At 39.2% G+C, this 27197-nt stretch overlaps 1 protein-coding gene across 1 annotated transcript in view; it reads left to right on the forward strand.

Annotated features, from left to right (window-relative positions):
* Positions 1–6638: 6638 nt before the first annotated feature.
* SGCA (sarcoglycan alpha) overlaps positions 6639–27197 on the forward strand; it is a 358162-nt gene continuing 337603 nt past the window's right edge. Inside the window, exon 1 of the mRNA XM_044055148.1 lies at positions 6639–6734. Coding sequence (XP_043911083.1) covers positions 6698–6734 — 37 coding nt within the window. The 5' untranslated portion in view covers positions 6639–6697. The remainder of the gene's footprint in view (positions 6735–27197) is intronic.

A 27197-nucleotide genomic window follows, 5' to 3' on the forward strand; every position in this document is an offset into this window, starting at 1 on the left:
ACAAATCATTAAGGACTGAATTCAGAAAATAATGACATATATTTGAAATTCATACTTCATTCTTCATGCTAATACAAAACCTGTTATTCTATCAACATTTTTAAGTTTGTAAGAGCAGTATTTAAAAATGGTCCCTATTTTTGGGCCTTTGTCCCCCCATTATTTATAGCTTTGTCCAGATTTCTTGTTCTAAGGGGTTGAGATGTATGGTGTATTTCATATTTCTCAGATATTATGTGGCCTTGAACTTAAAATAAATATGTAGCAGTTCTCTGGCAGTGCAGGGGGCTTGACTCCTTGTAAAATAGCTCTTCTGGCCTGCTATGACAGTGTTTTGCAATAAAAGGGCTTGCAACAGATTGATCTTTTGCTTACAGATTTATTTTTACCACATGACTTACGATTAATAACGTGAGCACTAGTTCATTTTGTTTTGGTAAGATCACTCCCTCTCCATGTCAAGCAGAGTACCTCTCTAGCCCTCTTTGAGTAACCTGGACAACTGGATAGGAAACAGAAAATGCACCCCTGGGATCCCACATGTGTCCCTGATAGACAGGGGAAACTGGTGTTGACTTTGAGGAAACAAGGGCGAAACTCTTGGCTAGGCTTATAACGGCCTCCGGGCCAATAGCCTAGTATCATCCTATGAACCTATGAAATAAGTCCTATTTTTGACTCACTATATGTTGTAGATCAGCAAGTAGCTGCCTATAAGTTATCACAGCAGAACCTTCCAGAAGGCTGTGGTGAATTTTTTTTTCTGATTTAACCTGTTGCCGCTGTTTCAAAAGTTTTATCTCACCTTAGACACTAGTGACCAGAATAAGAGGATAGGTAATACTGTGAATTGTGTCCCAGTGTATGAGAAGTGTGAACAAACTGTGAGATTCCGCAGACTGCATTGATTGGACATAAGACAAAAGCACAGGGTGTTGATGCAAAGGTCTTTCTCTAAAAATCTGACCCAAGGTCTGTTACCTGAATAACAGAGTTGGGCAGTTCAATGCAGACAACTAGCTGATCACTTTTGTAGCTGAAATGCTAAGAGATGAATAGAATATTGATTCTGGCTGACATTATTAATACATTTCTGACCCCAGACTTTTTGTTATACATCCTTTTCTGACATGTAGTTATTTTTCTTCTGCCCTGTATTTTTTTTTTACAGCTGCTGTATTTTGACTGCCTATAGATTTGGCAGCTGATACTCACATGAAGGAAAGAGTTGATATTTATTTATGTTTGTACACTTAGGTGGACTGGACCACATGGGTCCTTTTTTCTCATCTAATTAACAGCCATTATGTGAATGAAGTAGTTTTTAGATGGCTCCCCCTGAAGTTTCACTTTGTTTAATTAAAAAAAGGACATATTTGATGTCACAGATGCAATGGGATAACTGCATTTCTATGTCAAAGGTATCATTGTAGAACTGGAACATATGCACCATATCTTGTGATATTCCATGAGTTATAAGTATTTATATATATATATATATATATATATATATATGATATATTATAACTGCTATGTACCTGCTTCAGTGATACAAATGTAATATGGACATATATCAGATCCATGTGTCTACATCTTGCAACATATATTTAAGCACTATAAATTTGTAATGTAATATATTACAACTTCCTGCTGATTATAAGCTAGGGCAGTATATTAAAAATGTTTGCAGATCTTCCCAGAGTGTGTTAGTGTTTGCATGTGTATGTCCATAATAAAGCTGTGTTTGTGTGTGTGTGTGTGTGTGTTATTTATAGCACTTTTATTGTCTACATATACTTTGCTAGCTAGTTTCACTGTGTGTGAGGTATTAACTAGAATTTTCTACAATTGTTAAGCATCTGGTTGGGTTTGTTTGTTCTGATTTTTGTTTTCCACCCTCCCTCCCTATTGGCATCCTGTTTTTATACATGGTGGCTTTGCAGTTGCCCGCCCCTACTGTAAATTTGATCTGGGACACTCCTCCCAGTCTAGTGTCATTACCTCATTCTACCTATTCCAGGGAGAACATTTGAGAAGGCCAACCCAGTTAGCTTCTGCTCCTCCTTTCCCCTTTCCACTTAACAAAAAAAAAAAAAAAAAAAAGATTTTTCTAAGCTTGTTTCCTCCTGCCTTTCCTGTAAGTCGTCTAGTTCAGATACAGATTTGCTGTGTCCAGGACTGTTTGTAAGCTTCTGAGCCCCCAAGCCTTTCTGTGTTGGAGGGAAGCCTTCTAGCTTAATTTTGTTTCTTAGAACTAGCCAGTTTTCTAGTTTCAGCACTCAAATCTGTTTCTTTGAGCTCAGCACTTGTTCAGAACTCATTGTAAGCACTAAATAAGTTACAAATTACTACAGCACTCACCCTTCCTCACGTGTCTAGAGGAAAACAGTTTTTAGTACTTAATAAATAAGCACCTATCCAGGCATGTCTAAGGGTCAGCTCCTGGTGTTTTCTCCTGTCTACCTGATGAATCTGGGCATCTTGGGGCAATGCAGCAATTGCCTCATATACACAGACAACCCTCTCCTCCTACCACCCAACACTACAACCTGTGAGAGATGCACTTATATAGCCAAACTGGAAGCAAAGCTCTCTTCACCCAAGACTGGACTAGACATTCAAGAGGAGAAGGTAAACACTTGCACCACACCACACTCATCACATAGTCCCTCAAAACCTACACCACCAAGACACACACATAGAAACACAAAACACACACCTACATTCGGGGAGGCTCTAAAAAAAATCTACCCAAGCAACAGGGACCTCCAAAGCATTAACGCAAGCAACCTCCACCCCCCAACACAACCCAAATGACACATAGCCCACAAACTCAGTGTGTCACTCAACCACATTCCATAAGGCATGACAACATACCCAACACTCTAGTCATAGGTGACTCTGTAGTCAGGCACACTGATGTTCCACTCACTAGGCCAAGCAAGGAGAAAGTTACTGTCAGCTGCCTATCAGTTGCCAGCATCTGCCACATAAAGCATGCACTCAGGTCACTCCACAACAAGTACAAATATGACTCTGTCATTGTCCATGTTGGCGTGAATGACCTGAGATGTACCTCCCTGGACTACATGAAAAGAGACATGGAGGAGCTGTCCGATCTTGTAGCCCAGGCAGGTATGACCCTAGTCCTGAGTAGCATCCTGCCATCACCCAGAATGATACCACAGTTTTGTTTGTCTTTTCGGCTTTTTCCGGTTAGGGGTCGCCACAGCAGAACTCTGGTCCACTCATGATTGGCAGTTGGTTTTTATGGTGCTGAGTTGCCAGCCCGACGCCCAACCTTTAGCGAAGGCACACCCACTCACGCATGTTTTTCGGAGGCCGCTCGACCGTGGGGAGGACATGCAGACTTCACACAGAAGGCACTCCAGCCGTGAATCGAACAGGAGAACCTCTTGCTGTGAGGTGACAACGCTACCGCTGCACCACCGTGGCTATCCAGAATGATACCACAGTACAAGGACAAAATGATTGACTTCAACAATTGGCTAAGCTTCTGGTGTCATTCTAAGGGGATCCAGTATCTGTCTACCTGGGATGACATGATCGACAAACCACGATGCTTTGCCAGAGATGGCCTGCACCTGTCACCCTTGGGATTCCAGATACTGGCTAAGGCTCTTGCCACCCCTATAGTGCCTTTTTTAGGCAAGATTCAAATGACAAATTCACCACCGTAACAGGTACAAGCAAGCAAAATCTGAGGGTAATGCTACTTAATGCTAGAAGTCTAAACCTCAAAATGCACTCACTGGAGGCACTCCTTAAAATGGAGAACATCGACATCTGTGCAGTGACAGAGACCTAGTTCAAGGCTCCAGAGAGCACCCCTACATTGCCAGGCTATAATTCATACCACACCTTTCGGCCACCTAACCTGGACTGAAGCACTAAAGGCAGAGGCATGTCCATATTCATTAAGGATATCCACACCTCCAGGCTAGTTGCTCAGCATAATGCATCCGAGATTATCCAAGTGCAACTAACTCTGGGCAAGACCGCAATCCAAATTGTAGCTTGCTACAGATCCCCCACCATGCCCCAGGATTCCCACTCCTCATTTCTTGATACACTGGAAAATATTAGGGTACAACCTAACACCCTAATAATGGGCGATTTCAACTACCCCAACATTAACTGGGAAAACTACTTATGTATCATCTCTTGTGCTCAACGTTTTCTGGAATTCATAAATTCCAACACCTTGGATCAACTTATCCACACCCCCACCAGTGGCAGCAATATCCTAGACCTGGTCATTACCAAGATGGGCAACCAGTGTTCCATACCAGAGGTCAGTTCCTCGTTGGTCAGATCCGACCACAAGCAAATCACCCTAGACATCCACATCCCACCCCCACCCCCCATTAGGGAAACCACCGTAAAAATTTCTCCAAAGCCAACTTCACGCTTCTTAAGACAGAAGTGGCAAACTTCACGACACCCATGCTGACGGACAATAGAGGTACGACTGCTGAATCCTATACAACTGCACTTTATAAGCACTTACACGAGTGCATGGATTGTGCAATCACTAACAGAACCAAGATGCTATCCCCCAAAAAAAGGAAGCCAATCTGGTGATCCCCTGCCATAAACAAACTCTACAACAGAAGAAAGAAACTGTTGCAAAAACGATCTGATGATTGGAGGAACTCCGTGGTCAGCCTCAGTAAGAAGCTGAGATCCCTTTTAAAATCCTCCAAAGCTAGTTACGAAAACAAAATCACCACTGATTCTAAAGACAACCACAAAACATTCTATAGCTATGTCAAGAATCTCAATGGTAACACTCAGATCTGCTCTGAGTTACAGCACAATGGCACTAAATATACAGACCCAACTGATATTGCCAACATCCTGGCAGATAGGTTCAGTGCTAACTTTACCCCTCTCTCATCCCGTAAAGGGCCCATCTCTATACCGGAAGAATGAAAAGTTCCTGTAATCACGGCTGCACAGGTAAAAAACACACTCTCCAAAGCCAAGAACACAGCATCCATGGGACCTGACAACATCCCAGGCTACGTTCTACATGAACTACAGAATGAACTGGCACCCCACCTAAGTACCATGTTCAATCATAGCCTCACCTCAGGCTTTGTGCCAACTGTATGGCGCACAGCAACGCTTATCCCACTCCACAAAGAGGGAGCCAACACGGACCCCGGGAACTACTGCCCCATTAGCATGACAAGTCTGGTCTGCAAAGGTATGGAACATATCATCATGGAACTTATAAACAATGACATTGGTAATCTAAAAAACTCTGGACCTACGCAGTTCGAGTTTGTAAAAGGCAGATCATGTCTCCTAAACCTGATAGACGTATAGAAATAGCAGTGTGAGCCTGTTTTCTCTCTCTGCCCATTTATAGGCATTTACTAGTCCAAGAGACCATTTAGGAGCCTAGCCACAGATACCCATCTGCTCCAAAGCAGTATCTGGCTAAGTGACTTGTTCAAGGTCACAGCAGTAGATGAGGGAAGGCTGAAGGAATCACACCTTGTACCACAAAAAGCTGCTTGTTAACAGTTAAGAGCCTCAATTTTCTGAATGCAGTGTACAACTGTGTGTGTGTGTGTGTGTGTGTGTGTGTGTGTGTGTGTGTGTGTGTGTGTGTGTGTGTGTGTATATGTATGTGTATGTGCATCACGTGCATGCATGTGTTTATGTGTATGTGTATGTGTTTGTGCGTGTGTGTGTGTGTGTGTATGTACAAGTGCGTGTGTATCACCTTTCTCTCTGTCTCTCTTTTCTTGCCATCTGGGGGGGTGACTATTAGCTGTAAGTGATGGTCATTGTTGATGTGACCCCATGACCCCATAAACAAAATGGCATAAAGGGGGTTGATGCCGATATGTACATGTATATTTGTGTGCGGTGTGTATGTTTTTGTGTGTGTGTGTGTGTGTGTCTGTGTGTGTGTGTGTGTATAATATATATATATATATATATATATATATATATATATATATATATATAATGTGTATGTGTGTATGATTATATGTGTGTGTGCGTGTGTGTGTGATAATAGGGAGGGGCTGTCTAGATTTTGGCTGCTGGATGTACTCCTCTTCAAAATAATGTAAATGTTGTTTGTTATATAACTGATCTATAGTTGAATTACCTAGTTATATATTTGACCTGGGATCAGTAGGGAGGAAAAACTCATTCAGAGTCACACAGATTACAGATTCAAAAATATCGGAATCAGATTTAGGAATCTTGAATTTATTAAACTAATTCACACCTTACTATTCTGTCACCTGTCTTGTACTACCAGTATTATGGATGAGCCTTCTGAAGTGCCATGCTTATTTATCTCATGGGATCTTGTTTATGAAAAAAATGATGACGCTAGGCTGTACCACCTGCAGCATTTCAGACTGAGTTCATTGACAGGGAGACCTGAAGGTCTGTCTTCTAGTCTGCTGAAACAACAGCTAGGCCAGCATGAATAATTTGTTAAAGATAACTACTGCACAGACTCGTTCAGTGCTTACCACTCTGATTAGGACACAATCCCTGCCCCTTTGTGGATTGGATAACATACCCTCCCCAAATATAAAAGGAAAGATCATGCAGCTATTTTGGCCTTCTCTTTCTATGGCATTGTCAGTATGTTCCTGTCACTCACACATTCCAACTATTTTACTGCACACAGAGCACCAAGATGAGAGACATAACAGTTTGGAATTGCTGGTTAGCATGTAAGTTTGATTTTTTAACGTATGTGGCAAAAATAAATTCTTTGATTACTTGAATTTGCTTTTAGCTGATTTATTTATTGTATTTTTGCCATGAGTCCGAAACACTTTTTTTTAAACTTGAGTTTGAAGTGTTTATATTGCACTAGTGATATGAAATCATTTGAGACAGCATTAGTTTTACTTTCTGTTTTTATAAAATCTTGTAGTTTTAAAGTAAAGATGTATGAAAAAAATACTTTTGCTTTCCATATCACTTTAGGTTAGTACTTTCTGCAAAGGGCGGATAATGTTTGCTTATCTGCTTACCCACTTGGGGTTATGTTAATTTGAATATATTAACTGCTATAACTGCAGACTGGCTTTAAATGATTACATTTATGAGATCTGTCTGATATTTCTTTGCCATATAACTTCTATGATTAGAGGCAGTTTCAAATTTTGTTTAGATCACTTTAACAGCTGAGAGAAATAAGAAAGAGTAATACATTTTAAAAGATTGCTACAAGTACCCTGTGTGCGCAGGGCTTTGCATGATGCCTTAACATTTATTTTTATATTTTATTCAACTGTTTTAGTAAACCGGAAGAAGGCAGTTTATATTCTTGGGGCCTGCACACAACACTGCTGCACTGGGGATACTGGGCTGTATTTCTTAGCATGAGCAGTAGTCTCTGAGACCAACACATTCTTTATCACTTTGTTGATAACTAGTAGAATGCTAGTATTAACTGCCAGGTGTTTTACCAATAAGAGGTAAGTAGGTCATATCCAGAAAATGTGCACTTAGCTCTCAGAAAGCCAAAGCACTGAATTCCGAGTTAAATTTTTGAACTTTATGGGGTATATATTTTGAACCCTTCTTTAGCTGTGGTGACTTAAGGGAAGGCTAATAAGCCAGGGTGCAGAACGTAAACCCTAACAATTAATAAGGTTGTGGTAGGATGGAGTTCCCCATTTTTATTTATTTATTTATTTATTTTATTTTACATTTGTTAACTGGGAAATTCCGACTGGACCAGGTCCATTTTCAGCAGAGGCCCGGGGAGAAAAGCTCCAGCATCAAGTTATACAAATACAGTACATCCAGCATAATACACAAAACAGGTTACATCATGTATGCTGAGCATAGTAATATAACAAGAAATTAATAAAACACTCCAGGTAAAAGAAGATATAGAACATAGGTAAAAAACAATGTCAGTTACAGTACATCCAGCATAATACACAAACGGGTTTTATCATGTATGCTGCGCATAGTAATATAACAAGAAATTAATAAAACACTCCAGGTAAAAGAAGATATAGAACATAGGTAAAAACAATGTCAGTTACAGTACATCCAGCATAATACACAAACAGGTTTTATCATGTATGCTGCGCATAGTAATATAACAAGAAATTAATAAAACACTCCAGGTAAAAGAAGATATAGAACATAGATAAAAAACAATGTCAGTTACAGTACATCCAGCATACTACACAAAACAGGTTACGTCATGTATGCTGAGCATAGTAATATGACAAGAAATTAATAAAAACACTCCAAATAAAAGAAGATGTAGAACATAGGTAAAAGACAATGTCAGTTACAGTACATCCAGCATACTACACAAAACAGGTTACGTCATGTATGCTGAGCATAGTAATATGCCAAGAAATTAATAAAAACACTCCAAATAAAAGAAGATGTAGAACATAGGTAAAAGACAGTGTCAGTTACAGTACATCCAGCATACTACACAAAACAGGTTTCATCATGTATGCTGACCATAGTAATATAACACAAAATGAATAAAACACTCCAGGTATAAAAAGATATAGAACATAGGTAAAAAGACAATGTCAGGTATACATTGGTAAGAGAAGAAAATATATCAAGTAAGATTCTACAGTTAAAAGTACCCTTTCAGATGACCAAGCCTACAGGGGATCAGAGATCCAGCATGTGTAGTGTTTTGTTCTTGGAATTCAATGTTTCATAATTCTGAGATTCATAATAACAACGCATATCTATCAAGCTGCTCTGGTCTTGATGGAGAGCAGTCTTTCCTGTGTGGCTACAACTTCTGTTTTGGGGTGTCAGTATAAAACACACATGTGTATCATGTAAAAAAATAAATACTCTGTCAAAATACCCTGAACAAGTCTGGTCGTGACTTAAAACCATGAAGCGCCTCACCTGTTTCTCCCTTAACCACCATCTTTGGCTTTTAATTCAGTAAGCTAGTTTTCTGTTCATCTCACCGTTTAGAACCCTATTTTCATACCACTTAATTTCCAGAGCAATCTATCAAGCAATAACACCTCCACCCTGATAGCCTTAGTGTGAAGTAAAACTGTTTTACTTCACAATGTCATTTATCCAGGCATACCAGCAAACCACATGAAAGAAGCATATCTTTTAGGAAACCAAGTTAAATGTCCTAGTTAGTGCAATTTATGGCTAAAATAAAAATATAGCTCGTTTCTTCAGCTACAAGTTTTGATGCATGTTGAAGTCTTGCTTTTGAGATAATCTCATACAGGGATATTAACATTCAGTGGCATAATAAGGTTATAGTTTATTCAGAAGAAGTGCTTCTGAATCTATAGCTTTTAAATAGTGTAATACAAGGGACTCTCTCATTCAGTTCCACACCATAGCTCATTAGATTTACAATGGTCTATAATTTCACTGGATTTATGTCATATGATCAGCATTATAAATAGTCAAATTTGGTATGACCAAAATCAGATAATCAACTATTTAAAAAGTCGAACATATGTAAAAACTCAGCAACAGCATTTTAGCAGGGGGGAAGCCCCCATACCTCCTGACAGTTTTATATATATATATATATATATATATATATATATATATATATATATATATATATATATATATATATATATATATATACCAACTCCGAATTCACACTACAGTGGGGAAGAGAGCATATTTCCTGATCCCCACTGGACTGCAATCTCAGGACAAGCCACTATTTTAGAAAATAGAGAGACATTTAACTTTTTAAATAGTCAATCATATGGGTTAGATCATTTGAAATTCAACCATTTAAAAAGTCGATCATTTTATACAGACCCAGTTCCACCAGCCAAACAAATCCATGAGCTAATCCATCCACCCAATTCGATTGAGTTGCACTTGATTCCCATGAATCGCTGCTGCTGCCGTACACAGAGTTTACTAACTAAACAGGCAATTGAAGTAGAATGCCAAGATTTTTATGTAAATACAAGCTCAGCTAATTAGATGTCTCATTTGCATCACTTCAATCTGATCATTCTCTCTGTGGCAGTGTGCTTAGAATCTAATCTTGTTTTGAAAAATAGGAGAACCTTGCATTTATAACATATAATGCTTCAACTAACCATTGTTAAACTGAGCTAATTTAAAGCAATGTGCACTTGTTTACACTAAGAACCCCACAGAATGAAATATTCTGAAGTGGAACAAAATGCAAAATTAAACTAAGCTGCACTAAAATAAATTAAGTCATAATTTACTAAATTACTTTGAAATGTACCAAGCTACATGAAATCAACCTGTGCTCAGTCTAGACTTGTTGACTAATCTGATCAGCAAAGGATACATACATAAATAGATACATCTTTACAGAATAGAATTATCACAAATAGTTATTCAACATTTATTTCATTTAACTGACTAAGTGAATAGGATCACAGACTGAGTGAATAGGATCACAGACCTATTTTCAGTCTTGATTTGAGCAAAATGCTATACAGAAAGCCACTTAAGAGATGTTTATACAGAAAGACACAGTGCATTATTATCATATAATGACTTTTGTGCATAACTGCTATATAATAAGGTACAGTACATTATGGAAGCGGGTGAATTCTTTGGTAGTCAGCTGGGTGAATTGGCATTTTTGGCATAGCATTTGAAAATGTCACTTCCCTCAAATGAAGCAGTGCTGCATGGAAAGTATTTCATTCCTGTATTCCCTCAATCTTCCAGACTGATTGTAGTAGCAGCAGGTGTGCAGAGGGCAATGCTCCCAATATAGGGAGTGCAAGGGGCTTTGCCCCCGAAAAACATGCTGATCATGTGATTTCATTCTTCTTTGAGACTACATTCATTCAGTGTGTTTTCTGTCCAGAAAATGTTTCCATTACATCCGAGTGACACCTTCAGGTGCATCTGCAGTTAACTCCTACTGATGCCTCTAGGTGTCGAATATTGCTTGTTCATATTTGCATCAATAATTACAAAACCATGCTATGTACAAGGTTTTTAAAAAATTCATCTTAAAGCTTACACAATGGCAAACTCAACTGCATAAATATTTGACCTCTGTCTAGTGTAGGTAAAGAGATATTAACTGTTGTTTTTAATTATATTAATTTATATGGATATAATTTTGACATTTTTCTAAATATCTTAACAACCAAGTAACGCACAGAAAACTCCACAGCCTCAAATGAAGTCTCTCAGCTCGATGAATAAAATACTGCTGACAGTATATGTGTAACTTGAGTGGTTGCTGAGATATTGTAAGTTGTTTAAAAAATATTACAAATGTGATAGTTGCTGTGTTTACTGTGACTTGTAAAATTTGGTTTATGACCAAGAACCTAAAGAATACTACCACTATAAAAATTGTTTATGGTGAAGAGTTTGCCATTTTTGTTTGAAATGTGAGAATATAATTTGATTCTGTCAAAAGGCTTAGGCTCCGCCCATTGGAAGTTACAGTGCAAACTTCCTGAGGTCCATTGGAGTGAATATTTCACTCCCATAACAAAATACAACATATTAATTTATACAGACATTGTGTTATGTTGTACAAAAGCAGCCTGTAGCTTTGTATTTTGATTTAGTATTGTAGAAACATTTCTCTGTGTAGTAATGTCGTCTACATATTTACACCAATATGTCAATATTACCACAATCTGAGTGCTTGTTGTGAAGATGTTAAGAGGATTTCATGCAGGTAGTAGATGGTTGATAACTAAGGCATAGCTAGTAAAAGAAGGGTGAATGAATATTTAAGCAGACCTTTAGAAAGCATTTATAGAAGCAGAAAGTTTAGATGTGGAGAGCAGAGGGTCTGAGGTTGCTGTGGTGGGAACAAAATGGTCAAAGGTGTGCTATGGATGCAGGTAGGGGAGAAGATGACAAGGGTAATGTTAGCAGAATCTATTTTTGTCAGGAAGTTGTTGGATTCTTCAAGAAGAATTGAGACAGAGGAAATTAAGTTAGCTGAATTCTGATTCAAATGTTTGAACTTTGTGGGGTAAATATTTTTAGTTCAAACAACCCCTGCACGAACGGCATGTGCACGGCCATACACCAGCATCAATCCAAAAAGAAAAACCCAGCACCCGACTCCTGTGGCATATCCAAAAATTTATTACATAACGAGACAGCAAAAATTGTCACAGTACACCAACATGGTTGTACCGGTTTCGGCCACAGCCTTCTTCAGCAACCAAACATGATGCAAAAAATGGTTATGCCTAACATGCTATCTCCTTTATCATATTTATCTCCTGCAGACATGGAGCACCCTCTAGTGTATACAAAAATAATACAAAGCTGACAATCTACATAAACAAATGCAATTGTCTACATACAACCCAAAAATAAATATGAATACATAATTTAAATAGGGATGCTTCAAAAATGATCATTCAAGCCCGGGGAAAAAAGAGCCCCCAATTTGATAATCCACATTTTTTCTTTGTTAGTAAGAATTTCATGTATAACATGGGATTGTTTGTTCTGAAACCTAATATGATCAATAACCATAAAGCAAAAAATTCCCGTAAGATGTTTAGAAATATGCTTGTATAAAGAACTGGAGCCCTTTTTATTCTTAATATCACTCAGGTGTTCCCCTATCCTTACCTTGAAAGGACGGGACGTTTGTCCAACATAAAATGCTCAACAATTACACTGGGCCAAATAAATGACCCAGGAAGTACTACAATTAGCAAAACATAAAACATTATAAACCTGTGGACAATTATGTAAAGAAAAGGTCTGGGATTTTAGCACCCTAGGACAATAGGTACAATGACCACATGGATAACAACCCAATATTGATTGACCAAACAAACTGATTTGTGTAGTTGAACATAAACCCTTTTCATCAACTCTCTTGTAGTGACTAAATAGGGATCCCAGAGACTGCCCTTTACGAAATGAATAATGACACCGATCTCCTATAAAACTATTCAGAACATCATCTGATCTTAATAAATGCCAATGATTGTGATTGATGTTCATAAAGCAAACCGTATTTCTTCCATAAGTTGTAACTAATCTGAGTATTTGTGATTTTTGAGAATCTCGAACCCGATATGATAACTCAGATCTAACTTGCTGATTCGCAAAACGGTTGGCCCTAATGATGTCACCTCCTTGATAACCCCTACTTTTAAACCTGGACACAAGATCCCTTCTATAATGTTCGTATGTGGAAGAACTGGAACAAATTCTTTTGACACGAAGAAATTGTGACTTTGGGATATTCTTGATGACATGTTGGGGGTGGAAACTTGTAGCATGTAATAAGGTATTGAATTGAGGACATTTCCTAAATATTTCACTCTCTAGAGTGTCCAAGTCTGTTCTTTTAACTAGGACATCCAAGAATGTTATTTCAGATCTAGAATAAGTCAACTTGAATTCAATACCCCATATGTTGCCATTCACATAATCCAAAAATTCCATAAGGAATTTTATCTGCTCTCCATACCAACCGTCATCATGATATCTTCTCTATATGTCCATTTCATTGATGTAAATATTATGACTAATATCATAAATGACCTGTTCTTCCACATACGCCATAAATAAATCCGCATAAATGGGGGCAAAAGATGCCTCCATAGCAGTGCCCTGAAGTTGCCAAAAACATCTGTCCTTAAAATAGAAAACATTATGAGTCAGGACCTTTTCTATCATACAAACCAGAAGAGTATTGAAACCAGGCTTATAAATATTGGCCTTGTCCAGCCAGTATTGCATTGCTATAAGTCCCGCCCAGTGGGGAATATTTGTATACAAGGAGGTGACATCCAAAGTACATAACAGCCAATCCGATTCTAATTGCATATCTGAAATGATAGAAAGAAACTGGGTTGTATCCTGAATTCTAGAACATATAAAGACCAAAAGTGGTTTTAAATATAAAGTAAGAAATTCAGACAAGGGTTCTGTCAAAGAACCTCTGCCTGATACTATCGGCCTACCGGGCGGTCTCATAGGATCCTTATGAATTTTCGGCAGAAAGTAAATATACTGCTTACTGGGATAGTCAACCTTCAGATGATAACATACTTCATTAGTGATAATGCCCTCATCTTCAGCCATGTCTAGAAAGTGGTCATTATCTTGCTTAAATTGCATAGTTGGATCCACATCCATTTTTTGATAATGGGTGCTGTTTAAGAGCTGACGCTCACCCTCAGCTTCATAGTCCTCCAAATCTTGAACCGCCACAGCTCCCCCCTTGTCCGCAGAGACAATAACAATTTCCTTATTATTAATAAGCTTGTCTAAACATATTCTCTGCTGTTTGTCCATATTGTAAATATTTTTACCCTTCTTTGAGTTAAAGACACTTGGGTTAAGCTTAATAAGCTAAGGTGCATAATTTTGTGCGAGGGAGCTAGTTAAGGCCCTTCTAACACTGCCATTTTACCTGTTTTGTGATGTCTACTCGCTAGCCTTTCCTTAATGAATGTGATTTCATCTTGTTCCTGAGATTCTTTGTCACTGTGGCACTTGATTCCACTTAGGGACCTCTGCAGGAGAAAACTGTATCTCTGCAGGTAATTTTAATTGTTGACCTTTTCTGTATGGCAGTTTTATTCTTTAAAGAGCATAAGGAGATATCTGTGTCAGTTAATGGAATACATAAAAGTAGAAACCAGCAATGTAGAGCAACAAAAAACAGTTGTAAAGAAAACCCATGACTGCGACACTGACTTTCATCAAATAGGACAACAAATTCTGCATGAAATGCTCAATAAATGTGAACCACACTGAGCAACCCTTCTTCACAACATGCAAACACATTGTAGGGTACTCTGCTGCCTGCACCCAATACCTCTTGTATCCCACTTACTTATATGTTAGCTATGTAGTCGCACAACTGTGGAAAAGTAGCCAGCTCCATGTCGTGGCTCCATTAGTATGTAAATTTTTCACTTTTAGTGTAACTGTGTTAGTGCTTGTTTAATAAAAACTATTTATAAAGCAGGCAGTCACTGTTTCCGGCTGAGACAAGGATTGGCTAGTTTTGTTGGCTGGTGTTTTAGTAGAGCAGTTAATTAAGGTTAATGGAGCAGTGGTTTGGGAGTCAGTTAGCTCTGGCTAAAGTTGTGCCCTCTTTGTACTTAAAGGGAAATTATATGATAGGTTTGTACAAAGGTAGTTTCAAAGAGCATAATTAAGGTGAAAAGCTCATGCTAAAATTTTGAGATTATTGATTTGCTAGTACTGACCGAGCAACAAAACATGGCTGACTGATAGAAATGATTAGGAGTCCTAGTGCTTTTAAGGCAGGCTCTGATTTCTGAGACCTTTTTTATGACTGACTTCACATAAGGGAAGTTTATGAAAAGTGGTGCGTCCAAGTCAATATGTATAATAACAGAGCTCTGTGATATGCTGCAGGAGTGTTTCTTGATTTTTGTTTTAGCTTTTGATGGGTTCTGAATTAGTTTATACCTAGGTATTTGTATGTAAACCCAAGAGATGGAGTTAATTCAGAAAATCTTTTCATAATTCCTCCCTGGCTGTATCACTATTGTCCAGGCTTTATGTATATTTTTGAAGAGTGGTTGAAACAATGCCATTCAGACAAAGTAGTCACCCCTAAATAATGACTTATATAATGAAAGGTTTTATAGTGGAAAAGGGGGCGCAACCATATTTACAATAGATTGTCTAGCATGTACTCTGTACAATACCCACTTTTTCACTGTCTTCTGTACTCATCTCAATAATACAAAAGCTTCTTTATAAACTAAAAGCTTGCACCAGTACCCCAGATAATCTACTCACAGAATTCTTACAACTATCAGCCTCCTCTATAGCTTACCCCATCAGCATTCTCATCAATAGGTCCATTCAGGAACCATGTATACCTGATATCTGGAAAAAGCCATATGTTCTCCCTCCTCATAAAGGTGGCAACAACTCTGATATCTCTAACTTCTGACCTATTGGCATTCTTTCCCCCATCTAAAAAATATTGGAGAAATGTATTCACACTCAGCTCTTTAGTCACCTGGTTAAATACAACCTCCTTTCCCCCACTCAGCATGGCTTTAGGCCAGGACACAGCACCAATACCACCCTGATTTCCTTCCTAGACACAGTAAACCGAGTTCAGGAAGCTGGTTCTATAGTTTCTGCACTCATTCTTGATCTATCAAAAGCATTTTACACTATCTCCCACTCTCTTCTGCTTACTAAACTCTCCAACCTTGGACTATCTCCCCCCACCCTACACTGGTTTCATAACTATCTCAGCAATAGGCAACAATCTACTGTTTGGCAGCACTCCTCCTCCCCTTTCACTAATACTAGTACAGGAGTACCCCAAGGCTCTATATTGGGTCCCCTTCTATTCAGTAATCTTCCTCCTTCACTCAGGACAATCAGTAATCCTGTTTCATTCAAATTTACATTTTTCCTCTCACTGACTATGCTCGTGTACCTCACCAAATAACCCCAGCACCTGATTTCCTTCTCACTTCCCTCTTCTCCTCTGTACCATTCTGACTCATTTCTGTCATCTCGACGAACTCTAACCTATCACCAACTTTCTACCCAGAAGTCAACTCTGCTCACCTTAGAACTCAACTTTCACATCTATAGCTGTCTGTAATACATTATTGCCACTACGTTTCCTCCTATGTCACGCTACTGCCCATAATGCTTGATCCTGCACATTAACACAGTTTTCTCTTGCATATAGTTAAGGATTTTTGTATGTAGTTAATGGAATGACATTGTCCTATGTTTCAACTTCATCTTTTACTTTTTATGTATCAACATTGTTCTTTTACTTATGTATGTATTACTGTGGAGCTTATGTATGTAATATTGTGGAGCTTTTCTCCCCGGGCCTCCACTGAAAATGTGGACTTTCCCAGTCAACAAATGCAATAAATAAATAAATATAATATTCATCGACGACTTCCATACTAATCTGACCCACTCTACCATTATCCAATATGCAGACGATTCCACTATTATCTGCTCTTCTAAATCTGCCTGTGTACTACAACTAATCTAATATGCCTTTACCTTAACTGAAACCTGGATGTCACAGGACCATCTCGCCCTCAATCCCAGTAAAACCAAACTCTTAATATTCACCCCCCAAAAAATCCCGCCCAGTCATTAAGTCTGTACTCTCTATTCATTCCCAAAATAATACTATTATTGAAGTTGTTCCTGGTAGTATATTGCTTGGTGTCATCATCGACAATAACTTAACCTTCATATCTATGATAACATCAAAAAAAACCCATCAAAAACTAGGAGCCCTCTATAGGCACAACAGCTTTCTCACCCTTTCTGCTAAAAGGGCTCTTGCCTCATCATTCTGCTTCCAACTCTATTATATGGTGCCCCCACCCTCATCAATATTCTGACCTCTCTGAAAACTAAACTCGACTCATGCTAGAACAAAGTTACCAAATTTGCTTCAAATGCTAAATCCTCCACCCACCATTGTTATGCTCTACATCAACTAAACTGGCTTGAATTCCCCCATTACCTCACATACTTACAGCTAACCACTGCCCACAAACTTATCTACTACCCAGCAGCCTGCCCATCCCTCTCCCATATCCTGACCATGTACCACCCCAATTGTCACCTTAGATCAGAAAACAAAATGCTTCTAAACATTCACAAACCTAAGCTAGCAGCCGGACAAATGCTCTATTCTTTTACTGTCTCCAAGCTATGGAATAGTCTTCCTCCTTCACTCAGGGTCATCTCTAACCCCTTGGCTTTTAAAAACTCCCTTAAACTTCATCTCTCTTTACATTGGATATGCACCTGCTCTCCTACTGGCAACCTCAAAACCTGACCCTTGTCACAATACATAGTATCATTACTTCCATAATATTATTTGACTGCAAGACATTACTACTGTTTGTGCAATTACTTCTTAACATGTGTAAGTCCTGCTCTAAACACTTCATTCTATGTATTCAACAATTTTCACTCTTGCATGTATTTAGTGAGCATTTGCATGTATGTGATGATCATCTAATGTATCTATTGAAATGTTATTACTGTTCAAAACTTAATTGAACTGTATTTAGTGACCATTTTGGATGTAACTATTGAAATATTTAGTACTGTTCAAAGTTGACCTACGTATTTTATTATCATAACATTTACCACTTGCATGTACAAGTCCTCAGACAGATATATATAATATTAGACTGGATATTCATTTCTCACCTGGACAATTTCTCCTTAGCTGCAGTCAAGTTTAACTCCAATATGTGATCTTTACCTGCACAGCAAAACATTATGTTAATATCCATTAATTCCAATGTGTATATTATATTAAGCACTTTAATGAAATCTGTCTATAAACAGAATAAGGTCAACTGGCAACCACTATGGACCCTCCCTCTCAATAATACTGTTAAGTTTTTTAACTAAAATTGATGGCACCATTCTTTAAAAACATGTTAAGCAGAAAAGTATTGAGTTAGAATCAAATATAAAATACCTGATGACTCAATGCATGGAAAGAATATACCGTCTTCAAAATAATTTCAAAACTTAGTACTTACAGGGGACTCTATAACAAAGTGAAATGTCTAATAATCAACAGTAAAAAAGAATATTATATAGAACAATAACAACAAACATTTACTAAAAACCTAACCAGCTCTCTTCTGGAAATCAGTGCATGCTCTTCTCACTACTGGATGCTAGTCCATACCCTGCATACTGCAGATGTTGATACTGCCATCAAATGTTGTAACCACTTTATAGCCATATGTCAGGCACCTGCATCATCCAGTCAGTCAACCAAATCCCACCAACACCTCAAGTAGCAACATCCTCACTCTGTTTCTAAAGTGCAAACCACACACAGACAACAAAACAAAACAATAAAAAAATGCTATTAAGGGTAACACATCTTTCATTAGACAGTGTCCTTCCTTATTGCATAAAAAGTGGTGAGTGTATAGCATTTCCAGTATCTAAATAAACAGATCTACAAAAGAAAGCACAGCAGACTTAGTACAAGCCTTGAGATAGCTCTGAGGTGATAGCTTAACAATCCACCTTATAGCTTGAAAGTGGTTAGATAGGGAGCTATTAAACAAGCAGAAACTGTTCATGGAGAGGCCAGTACTAGCTAAGAATATTATGTTGGGTACCATGGCTGGATACAGCACTAGGTGACCTAGGCAGTAGCCTAGGGCCTGGTGCTGACACCGGGGCCTGACCATGACAAAAATCTGATTAAAAAACAAGGTTTCACAATAAAGTTAATATAATCACCTTCTGCTTTAAGTCATTTGTCCATGTGAGATTTGTCTGGCATTCAGGCTCAAATGGAACACACATATGAAATTTCAAACCCAAACAGAGCAGCAGTGAAAGTACGGCTTCTTTGTGGCTATCCATCACTTGGCAGAACAACACAGCATTTGACTGCCAAATGGGCACTCATGCAGCTGTTTTCTTTACAGGTACTTGTGTGATAATTCTTGGAAGAACTCACAGTAGTTTTTGTTGTCTCTAGCATGCTGCATTTGATTGGAACTCTGTGTGTGCTTGAGAGAGAAATGCCCTCACTACAGAGGGCAGTTTGTTTAAATAAGTGACTTGCTGAAGCTCAAACCCTGTACCTTGGCTGCAGGAAGCAACAGCCTTAATCCTCTACACCAACTGCTAAACAATTGCCAAATCATTGAGAATTTCTATCGGTCATTAGAGTTGACTGAAGATTCTGAAATGGGTACTTTTGTCATTATTGGTTCATACATTTTGTTCACTGCTTACAGAAAAATATTCAAAACTACAAATTTAAAATGCACACTAACAAATGTAGTTTTAAACAAGAAATATTGCATTAAACAAGAAATAAATTTAAAATAATCAAGAAGGTGAAACAAAGAATACATGCATTTAAGCATGGTCCTAAAATGTATGCAGGGGGCCCATGGTTTGAAACAGTCTGGGGAGCAAGGTATTTTCAATGAATGTGAGTTTCACTGCGTGTTCAATTAATGTGAGTTTCAAGGGAAGTGAAGTTTATGGTTGCTGATGCCAAGTCTGTTTTCAACGTGCAACTGTTTTGTTTTGTTTAACAAATGGCCATCAGTGATTGTGCTATGAAATTTGAAAGTAATATTAGTGGCACAACAGGTAGCACACTTGTCTTTGGTGCTAAAGGTTGTGGGTTTGATTTCTACACCAGCTAGATGGATTGCTGATACTGTAGTGCAGTCTAAGGAGGGTGCTGCACTCCTGAATGTGTCCCCCTTTGGGTGTGATGTTAAACTGAGGCTCAATGTGCATGAGCTGGTAGTAGCTCAAATGGATGTAAAGGATCTCTTGACATCTATTGAAAGGTGTAGGGGACGTTCCCTGTTGCCCTGGCCAAGTTTCTGCTAGTAGAATAAATACCATCTCAGGTCCCCTGAAAAGAGGCTACTAGCCTAGTGGGGCAACAGATGATAAATATGTTCTAAATGAAATCCTCATCTCTGTAATGATTTCAAAAGTAAAGAAAAAAATAATGTGCACATTGACAGTTTTGAACAGTGTTTATGGTACCTGGGGGAAGTGATCCAAGTAATGGGACACTGGAATGGCTGCAAGGGGGGGCTGCTCTGTTACCCTGCCTATGGCCCATTTGACTATGATTCTCCTCTGCAGGTTACCATGTCAGAAGCCGTTGGTAAGTCAAGAAAGACTGCACTGGCATATTCATTGTTGTTCAGTTTAGTGGATGGTCCATCATTGTGATGAAATACAGTTGTCATAGATTTGCACACTTACTAGCAGTCTACAGAAATCCTTCACCTACATCAAAACTTTGATATCAGATTCACACTTAAAACTAAATACCAGCTAAATAAAATGCTTGTTGGTCTATTCACATGTTGGTAGAAACAAGACATAGAAACATAGGAACAAAGGAACAATACAAGGCAAGCAGTCACGAGGACCATAAGATGCCTAGCCATATTCAGCAGACAGAATTAAAAAAATGTTCTTCTCTTTTCAAGCATTCCCGGTTTAAGACCCAATGATTTGGCTAACCTAACAAAAATCCTCTATAAATTGGTCCTTCCTTCAAATTAGTGTTGGAAAAGAAAATCTGTTTTCAGAGGCCACTTGTTGCAGCCCAACAAAAGAGCTGTTGTTTACCTTCAGATTAAATCACTTTGTCAGTCCTTTAACTAGAAAGAGTTCCTGAGAGTCATTTTTTTTTCTTCATCCAAGATTGAATTGAAAGAACACCCAACTAGACAGTAATTCAACAAGTTTGATAAGCACTGTCACCCAAGAAAAAGAGCTAACAGTGCTTCAATAATAGTCATAATGACATTTGAATTCACTTGAAATGCTCTTTCACTCTAAAATAATTTAGAATTAGTAATGGTAGTTTTTTATTGCAGAGTTTAAGTGTAATTGAGAGAAGTACAGTCGGATATGTACACTGCCTGGCTTGGCTGTTGAAACACTTTTATCCAGTTTCACTTATTATGCAAATGCGGATGTATTCCACCCTACCAATAGTGTCTTCCTCTCCTAGTACCAATCAGAAAGCCATGAAGTGTTCCTTCCCTTGCACTACCCCTGGCTAAACAATATAACAAGGAAGCAGACAAATGCACTGATCAAATAATTCTGTTGAACTGAGGAAGCCCAGTTTATCTTGGGTGAGACCACTCATCAAACTACTTAAATGAAGGCCTATTTGGATGTTCTTTCAATAAAATGTTTGACAAAGAAGTCACAACTCCCAGGAATTCTTTCCAGTTAAAGACTGATAAAAGTGGTTTACTCTCTTTTGCTGGGTTGTGGAAAGTGGCCTCTGAAAACAGATTTTACTATGCAACAGTAACTGGTAGTTCCTAAGTGCTGACTTAGGGCTATAAATCTTATTGCCTGTCATAAGTCGATTCTGACTACTTTCCATCAAATTACTAGAATTACCATTCAGCCATTATGCGGTGGTGGTGCTGCGGTAGCATTGTCGCCTCACAGTAAGATGTTGTCCTGTTCGATTCTCAGCTAGAGCATCTTCTGTGTGGAGACATGCATAAATGGGCGTACCTTCGTTGAAGGTTGTGCGTCAGAGCTGGCAACTTGGCACGTAAAAATCTACTGCCAATCATTAGCGGACCGGAGTTCCGCTGTGGCGACCACTAGCCGAAAGACACAACAACAACCATTCGGCCATTACTGAAATTCAAGTAACATATTAGTCACACCTTCTAAGAGTTAATTCCCAAACTAGGCATGCTGTAACATGTTTTCCTCTTTATGATGCCACATGTGGACTTAAGTACAGTTCCCACCTTTGTCTTATCTAACCTGTTATACCACTCATCCTTTGCTTCAGGTGTTAAACATAAATGAGACATCAAAATATAAGAAAATAAGGAGCCTCTAGCCTGCTTTGCTGCATGATATCAGATTAAACCAGCTATTGCTAAAGTAAACATTCTGCACAGGCTAACATTTTTTCCTTATGGTATAGCACATGTGGCGAACCAAATTCATTTTTGTAGCTCTAAGTTTGATTCTGTCTGTCTCATCTTGCATATTATATGACACTAAGCAACTTAAATCAGAGCATTTCTCTGTTGCCCCTGTTGAAATTTGCTTGTGCCTAGTAAGCATACCCAGTAAAGATTGTGCCATGGCTGATTGTATTAATGGCATTTTCTGTATCTTAATATTTATGTATATATGGCTTATTCTGTAACTTAAAATCTCACTGTAAACTGGGCCTAGGTTTTATTTTCAGTCATAATCTCAGCTATACTCATGGATTGTCTGCTATTAAAAAATATGTTTCAGTCATGTTTAATAATATCCCTTCTTAGTTAACTTACTTCACATTTGTCCTTTACTACTCTAGACTGTACTTATTTACATTTTAGTTATAGGCTCATAGGAGCTTACTAGGTTAACAGCCCTAGAGCCTTTACAAGCCTAGCCATATATATCCTGCGTTGCCCCAGTTGTTGGTGGTTAGGTGAGTGAAGCTTGTAGAGGTAAGGGTCTGTGGTAGTTAACACCACGTTCCTCTGTCCAGCAGGGACATGGGTGCCACCGAGGAGTGAATTTGCAGTCACCCATCCATTGAACTAGCCTGTGTTTGAAGAGTGTCAGGGAGGGGCTCTGTTTCATGTGGATTGGAAGCTTGTTCCAGAGAAGTGGCAGTCTCTGGGAGATGTATCTATCTCAACAGCATGACCTGATCATTTTCTTAGGTTCATAGGTGTTTACTAGGCTAATGGCCACAAGGGCCTTTTTAAATCCAGCCATGCATCCCAAATCTCTGACAAGTTCTGATACTATTGATAAGTGTAAGCATGGGCCTGGGAGGTGACTGACATTGGCCTTGACTTCAGAGAAGTAAATACCAAAAAGGAGTGTCCAAGGACTGATCCCTGAGGGGCTATACTTGTGACTGTCCTCTTTGTAGAGGTGGACTCCCCAATTCTAACTTTCTGAGTCCTGTCTGTGAGCCAGTTGGCTATCCACTGGGTGACATACAGATTTGTACCTAACTTGTTGAGTTTGTCAACAATACCCGAGTGAGGCATTTTGTCATATGCCTTGGCCAGGTCAAGGTAGGCCACGTGAACGATTTTGCCCTCATCCATTGCTTGGGTGACCTCCTCAAAGAAACTCAACAATACCCGAGTGAGGCATTTTGTCATATGCCTTGGCCAGGTCAAGGTAGGCCATGTGAACGATTTTGCCCTCATCCATTGCTTGGGTGACCTCCTCAAAGAAGTCCACCAGGTTGAGTAGACATGATCTCCCCTTGACGAAACCAAACTGGGTTGGGTCCATTGTCTGGAGGTTTACTATATCTCTATTGATCATCTCCATGATAATTCTTCACATGGCTAGAGTCTAGGTTAAAATCCCTGGAGTGAGTGGCCCTCCTGCAGTTTGATTTATGAATGTGTAGCATTTCCATCAGGGCTGAGTAAGAGACTGCCCTGTAAACCAGGCACATGGCAGCCCTTAGCAACCTGTAGGAGACAGAATACAGCAACAGGGTTTTCAGTTTTTCTCTGTAAGACTTGTTTTGTATACCCTGTAATTTCCTGGTGAGAAACCTCTGTGGTCTCTCCAGTTGTTGCAGGTGTCTGGTGTGGTAAATGCAAAAGGGAGTATTGTACTTATTCACTGGTCTTGTGAGGGCCAAGATCTTTAGATTTAGATGTGATGCCTTTACTTATAAAATGTGCCACATAAAATGATTTCCTTACTACTGTGGATACCTGGTGGTGAAAGATCAGATTACTTTCAACCTGAGTACCCAGATCACATAGCTGTCTATAATGTAATTAACAAGGATGCCAGCTTTCCCAATGGGGTATTTTTTTGTATTTAGCTCTGATCTGTGGTTGTGGCATTAATCTTTTGTCTGTGTTAACTCTGTCTGCGTATATTAAGATCACCGGGGGACTCATTGATTGCTCCCAATTTGCAATCATCAGCAAATTTGGTTAGCCATGGGTCATCAAAGTTTGCCTGGACTTCTGAGAAATAAATTCTGACCAGTTAGGGACCCAGCACTGAACCCTGGTGTACACCACCGGTGGCTGGTCTTTTGCTAGAGGTGACGTCATCCACTTTGACATTATGTGTTCTGTCAGTGAGCCACTTGGCTACCCATCTGGTAATGCAGGGGTTAATTCCTAGTCGGGAGAGTTTCTCTATAATAACTGAGTGGGAGATTGTGTCCAACGCCTTGGCTAGGTATGCAGTACCTTTCTCTCATCCAGAACCTTGGTGACTTTCTTAAAGTCAACCATGATTAACAGGCATGATCTACCTTTAATGAAGCAGAACTGCATTGGGTCCAGATTTTGGAGATTACCTATGTCCTTGTTAATAAGGTCCATAATGATTCTTTCCATGGCCTTGCATATGACGCTAGTCAAGCTTATGGGCCTATAATTCCTAGGGTCAGGTGATGGTCCCCCTTTATGCAGGGGGATTACTGTTGCTGCCCTCCATTCTGACGGAACATAGCCAGTTCTCAGGTTGTGGTTAAACAGGGATCTAAATGGGTCTGCTAAGTCATGTTTTAAGTTGTTTAAAATGCAACCTGGGATGTTGTCTGGTCCAACTGATGCCATGTTTTTGGCCTTTGAGAGTGCCAAAGTGACCTGCTGTCTTGAGATAATAGGCTGAGGAATAGTGGCAGGTATACTTTGGGGGATGACTGGACGGGGGGGGGGGTGACGTCTGCTTCAAATCTGTCAGCTAGCAGGTTGGCTTATACCTCTGGTTGAGTATGGGTGGTGCCATCCACAACCCATTCAATGTGTAGCTGGGTGTTCCTTTTTACATTTTGGACATAGTTAAAGAATGCCTTGTGATTATCCTTAGCTAGGGAGGATAGTTTTGCTTCATAATTAGCTTTGGAGGACATGATAAGATCTATAATTTGTTTGTTTAAGCTAGAGAGGGAGACTTCTTCCTCTGATGAACTAGTCATGTGTTGTTCTTGGACATTCATTTCTTGCTTTTGTTGTATAGCCTATTTATACTAGGGATCCACCAGGATGTCTTGTTTTTGCTTTTGGTTTTAGTTCAGTCAGATACAGCTGATTCTATGCAACTGCTTAAGTGGTGATACAGCGGATTGGCATACACCTCTGCATAGGAGTCTATGTTATCTGCGTTTGAGGAGGCTTTGAAACTTCTTATACCATCACTTGGTAGGAGATAATTTGACTTTAAAAATTCTTAAGCAGTTTTGAGCTAGATGGGGCATCTGGTTTTATAAATTACATTGAACGAGACTGATTTATGTTCCAGTCTTACCAGGGAGGACATCACACGGGTGGGGGGTGCAGTGCCCTCCCTTGTTAGTGAGTACTATGTCCAGGACATTTAAGCCTCTTTTAGATGTGCTGACTAGCTGCTCCAGTGCATTTGCATTGACAAAGTCCAAGAATCTCTGAACCAGAATTTTTATCATGTATATTTCATAGTCAATGGTAGGATAATTAAAATCACTCATGAGTAAGGTGTTGGGCTCTATGGCAGGTGACTCCAGGAAGTCCAGGTATGTGGCATGCTTTTCCTGTTTCATGGTGGGGGACCTATAGCTAGTTATGATGTGGTAGGGAGCTTTGCCTATAGTTAATTGGACATGGAGCAGCTCAAGTGAGTCACACTGTTTGACCAGTCTCAAGGTTTACTTATCCTCAATGAAGATGGATACACCTCCTTCTTTGGTTCTTTCATATTCAGTTTGTGGTCTGAATGTATGGAAGGCATTGTAGCCCTGCATGGCTGTGGTGCTTTCCATGCCTTGGTGACTGATCAGATGTCAGCATCTTCTGAAGTGAGGAGTGCTTCCAGGAAGTGCAGTTTCTTGTTTAGAGTCACAGCATTAAGCAGCAGTACCTTGACTTTATCTAGAGAGGATTTTGTTATGTTGGAAGGTTGGTTATTTTGACACTGCCAAAAAAGGCACAGTATCTAATGCCTTTGCCATATCTGAAAGCTTATAGGAGACAGGTGCAGACCATCTCTAGCAAAGCAGCATGGCCTGTTGACCATATTTTCCCAAGCTGACAGATATTGGATCCCCTTGGACTGATGCCAGAAGCTAAGCCAATTGTTAAAGTCAATCATTTTTGTTTGTATTGTGGCATCATTCTTCGTGAAGGTGGAATGCTGCTTAAGGATTGGATTATACCTGCCTGTGACACGTAATCTGAGAGTTTAGTCATGTCTCTTTATGTAGTCCAGTGAGGTACGTCTCAAGTCATTCACCCCTACATGGACCATGACAGAGTCATACCAGTACTTGTGGTTGAGTAACTTGAAGGCGTGAGTGACTTGATGGATCCTGGTAACTGACAAACAGCTAACTGTAACCCACTCCTTATCCAGCCTGATGAGGGAAGCATCCGTGTCTTTCGCAATGGCATCATCTATGACCAATCCATTTGGTTTTGTGGTGTTACACCTTATGGGCTTATTTGTTGAGACACTGGTGTGTGTGTTATTATGTATTGTGGTTATTTTTTGCACTGTTATGTGTGCAACTGGTTTCTGTTTGGGAGGCCTCTGATCTTTTGGTAAGTTACTAGTGAGTACCTCTGCCTATGTGGGTTTCCATGTCTTGTCCTTATTTATTGTGGGAAGTGTGTGTGTTTGCTGACAACCTGTTTGGCATTCTATTTGCCCTTATGTGAGAATCTTGCTTC

The sequence above is a fragment of the Protopterus annectens genome, chromosome 13.part0 (genome assembly GCF_019279795.1).
Source record: "Protopterus annectens isolate FY-2018-M chromosome 13.part0, PAN1.0, whole genome shotgun sequence".
Classification (NCBI taxonomy): Eukaryota; Metazoa; Chordata; order Ceratodontiformes; family Protopteridae; genus Protopterus; species Protopterus annectens.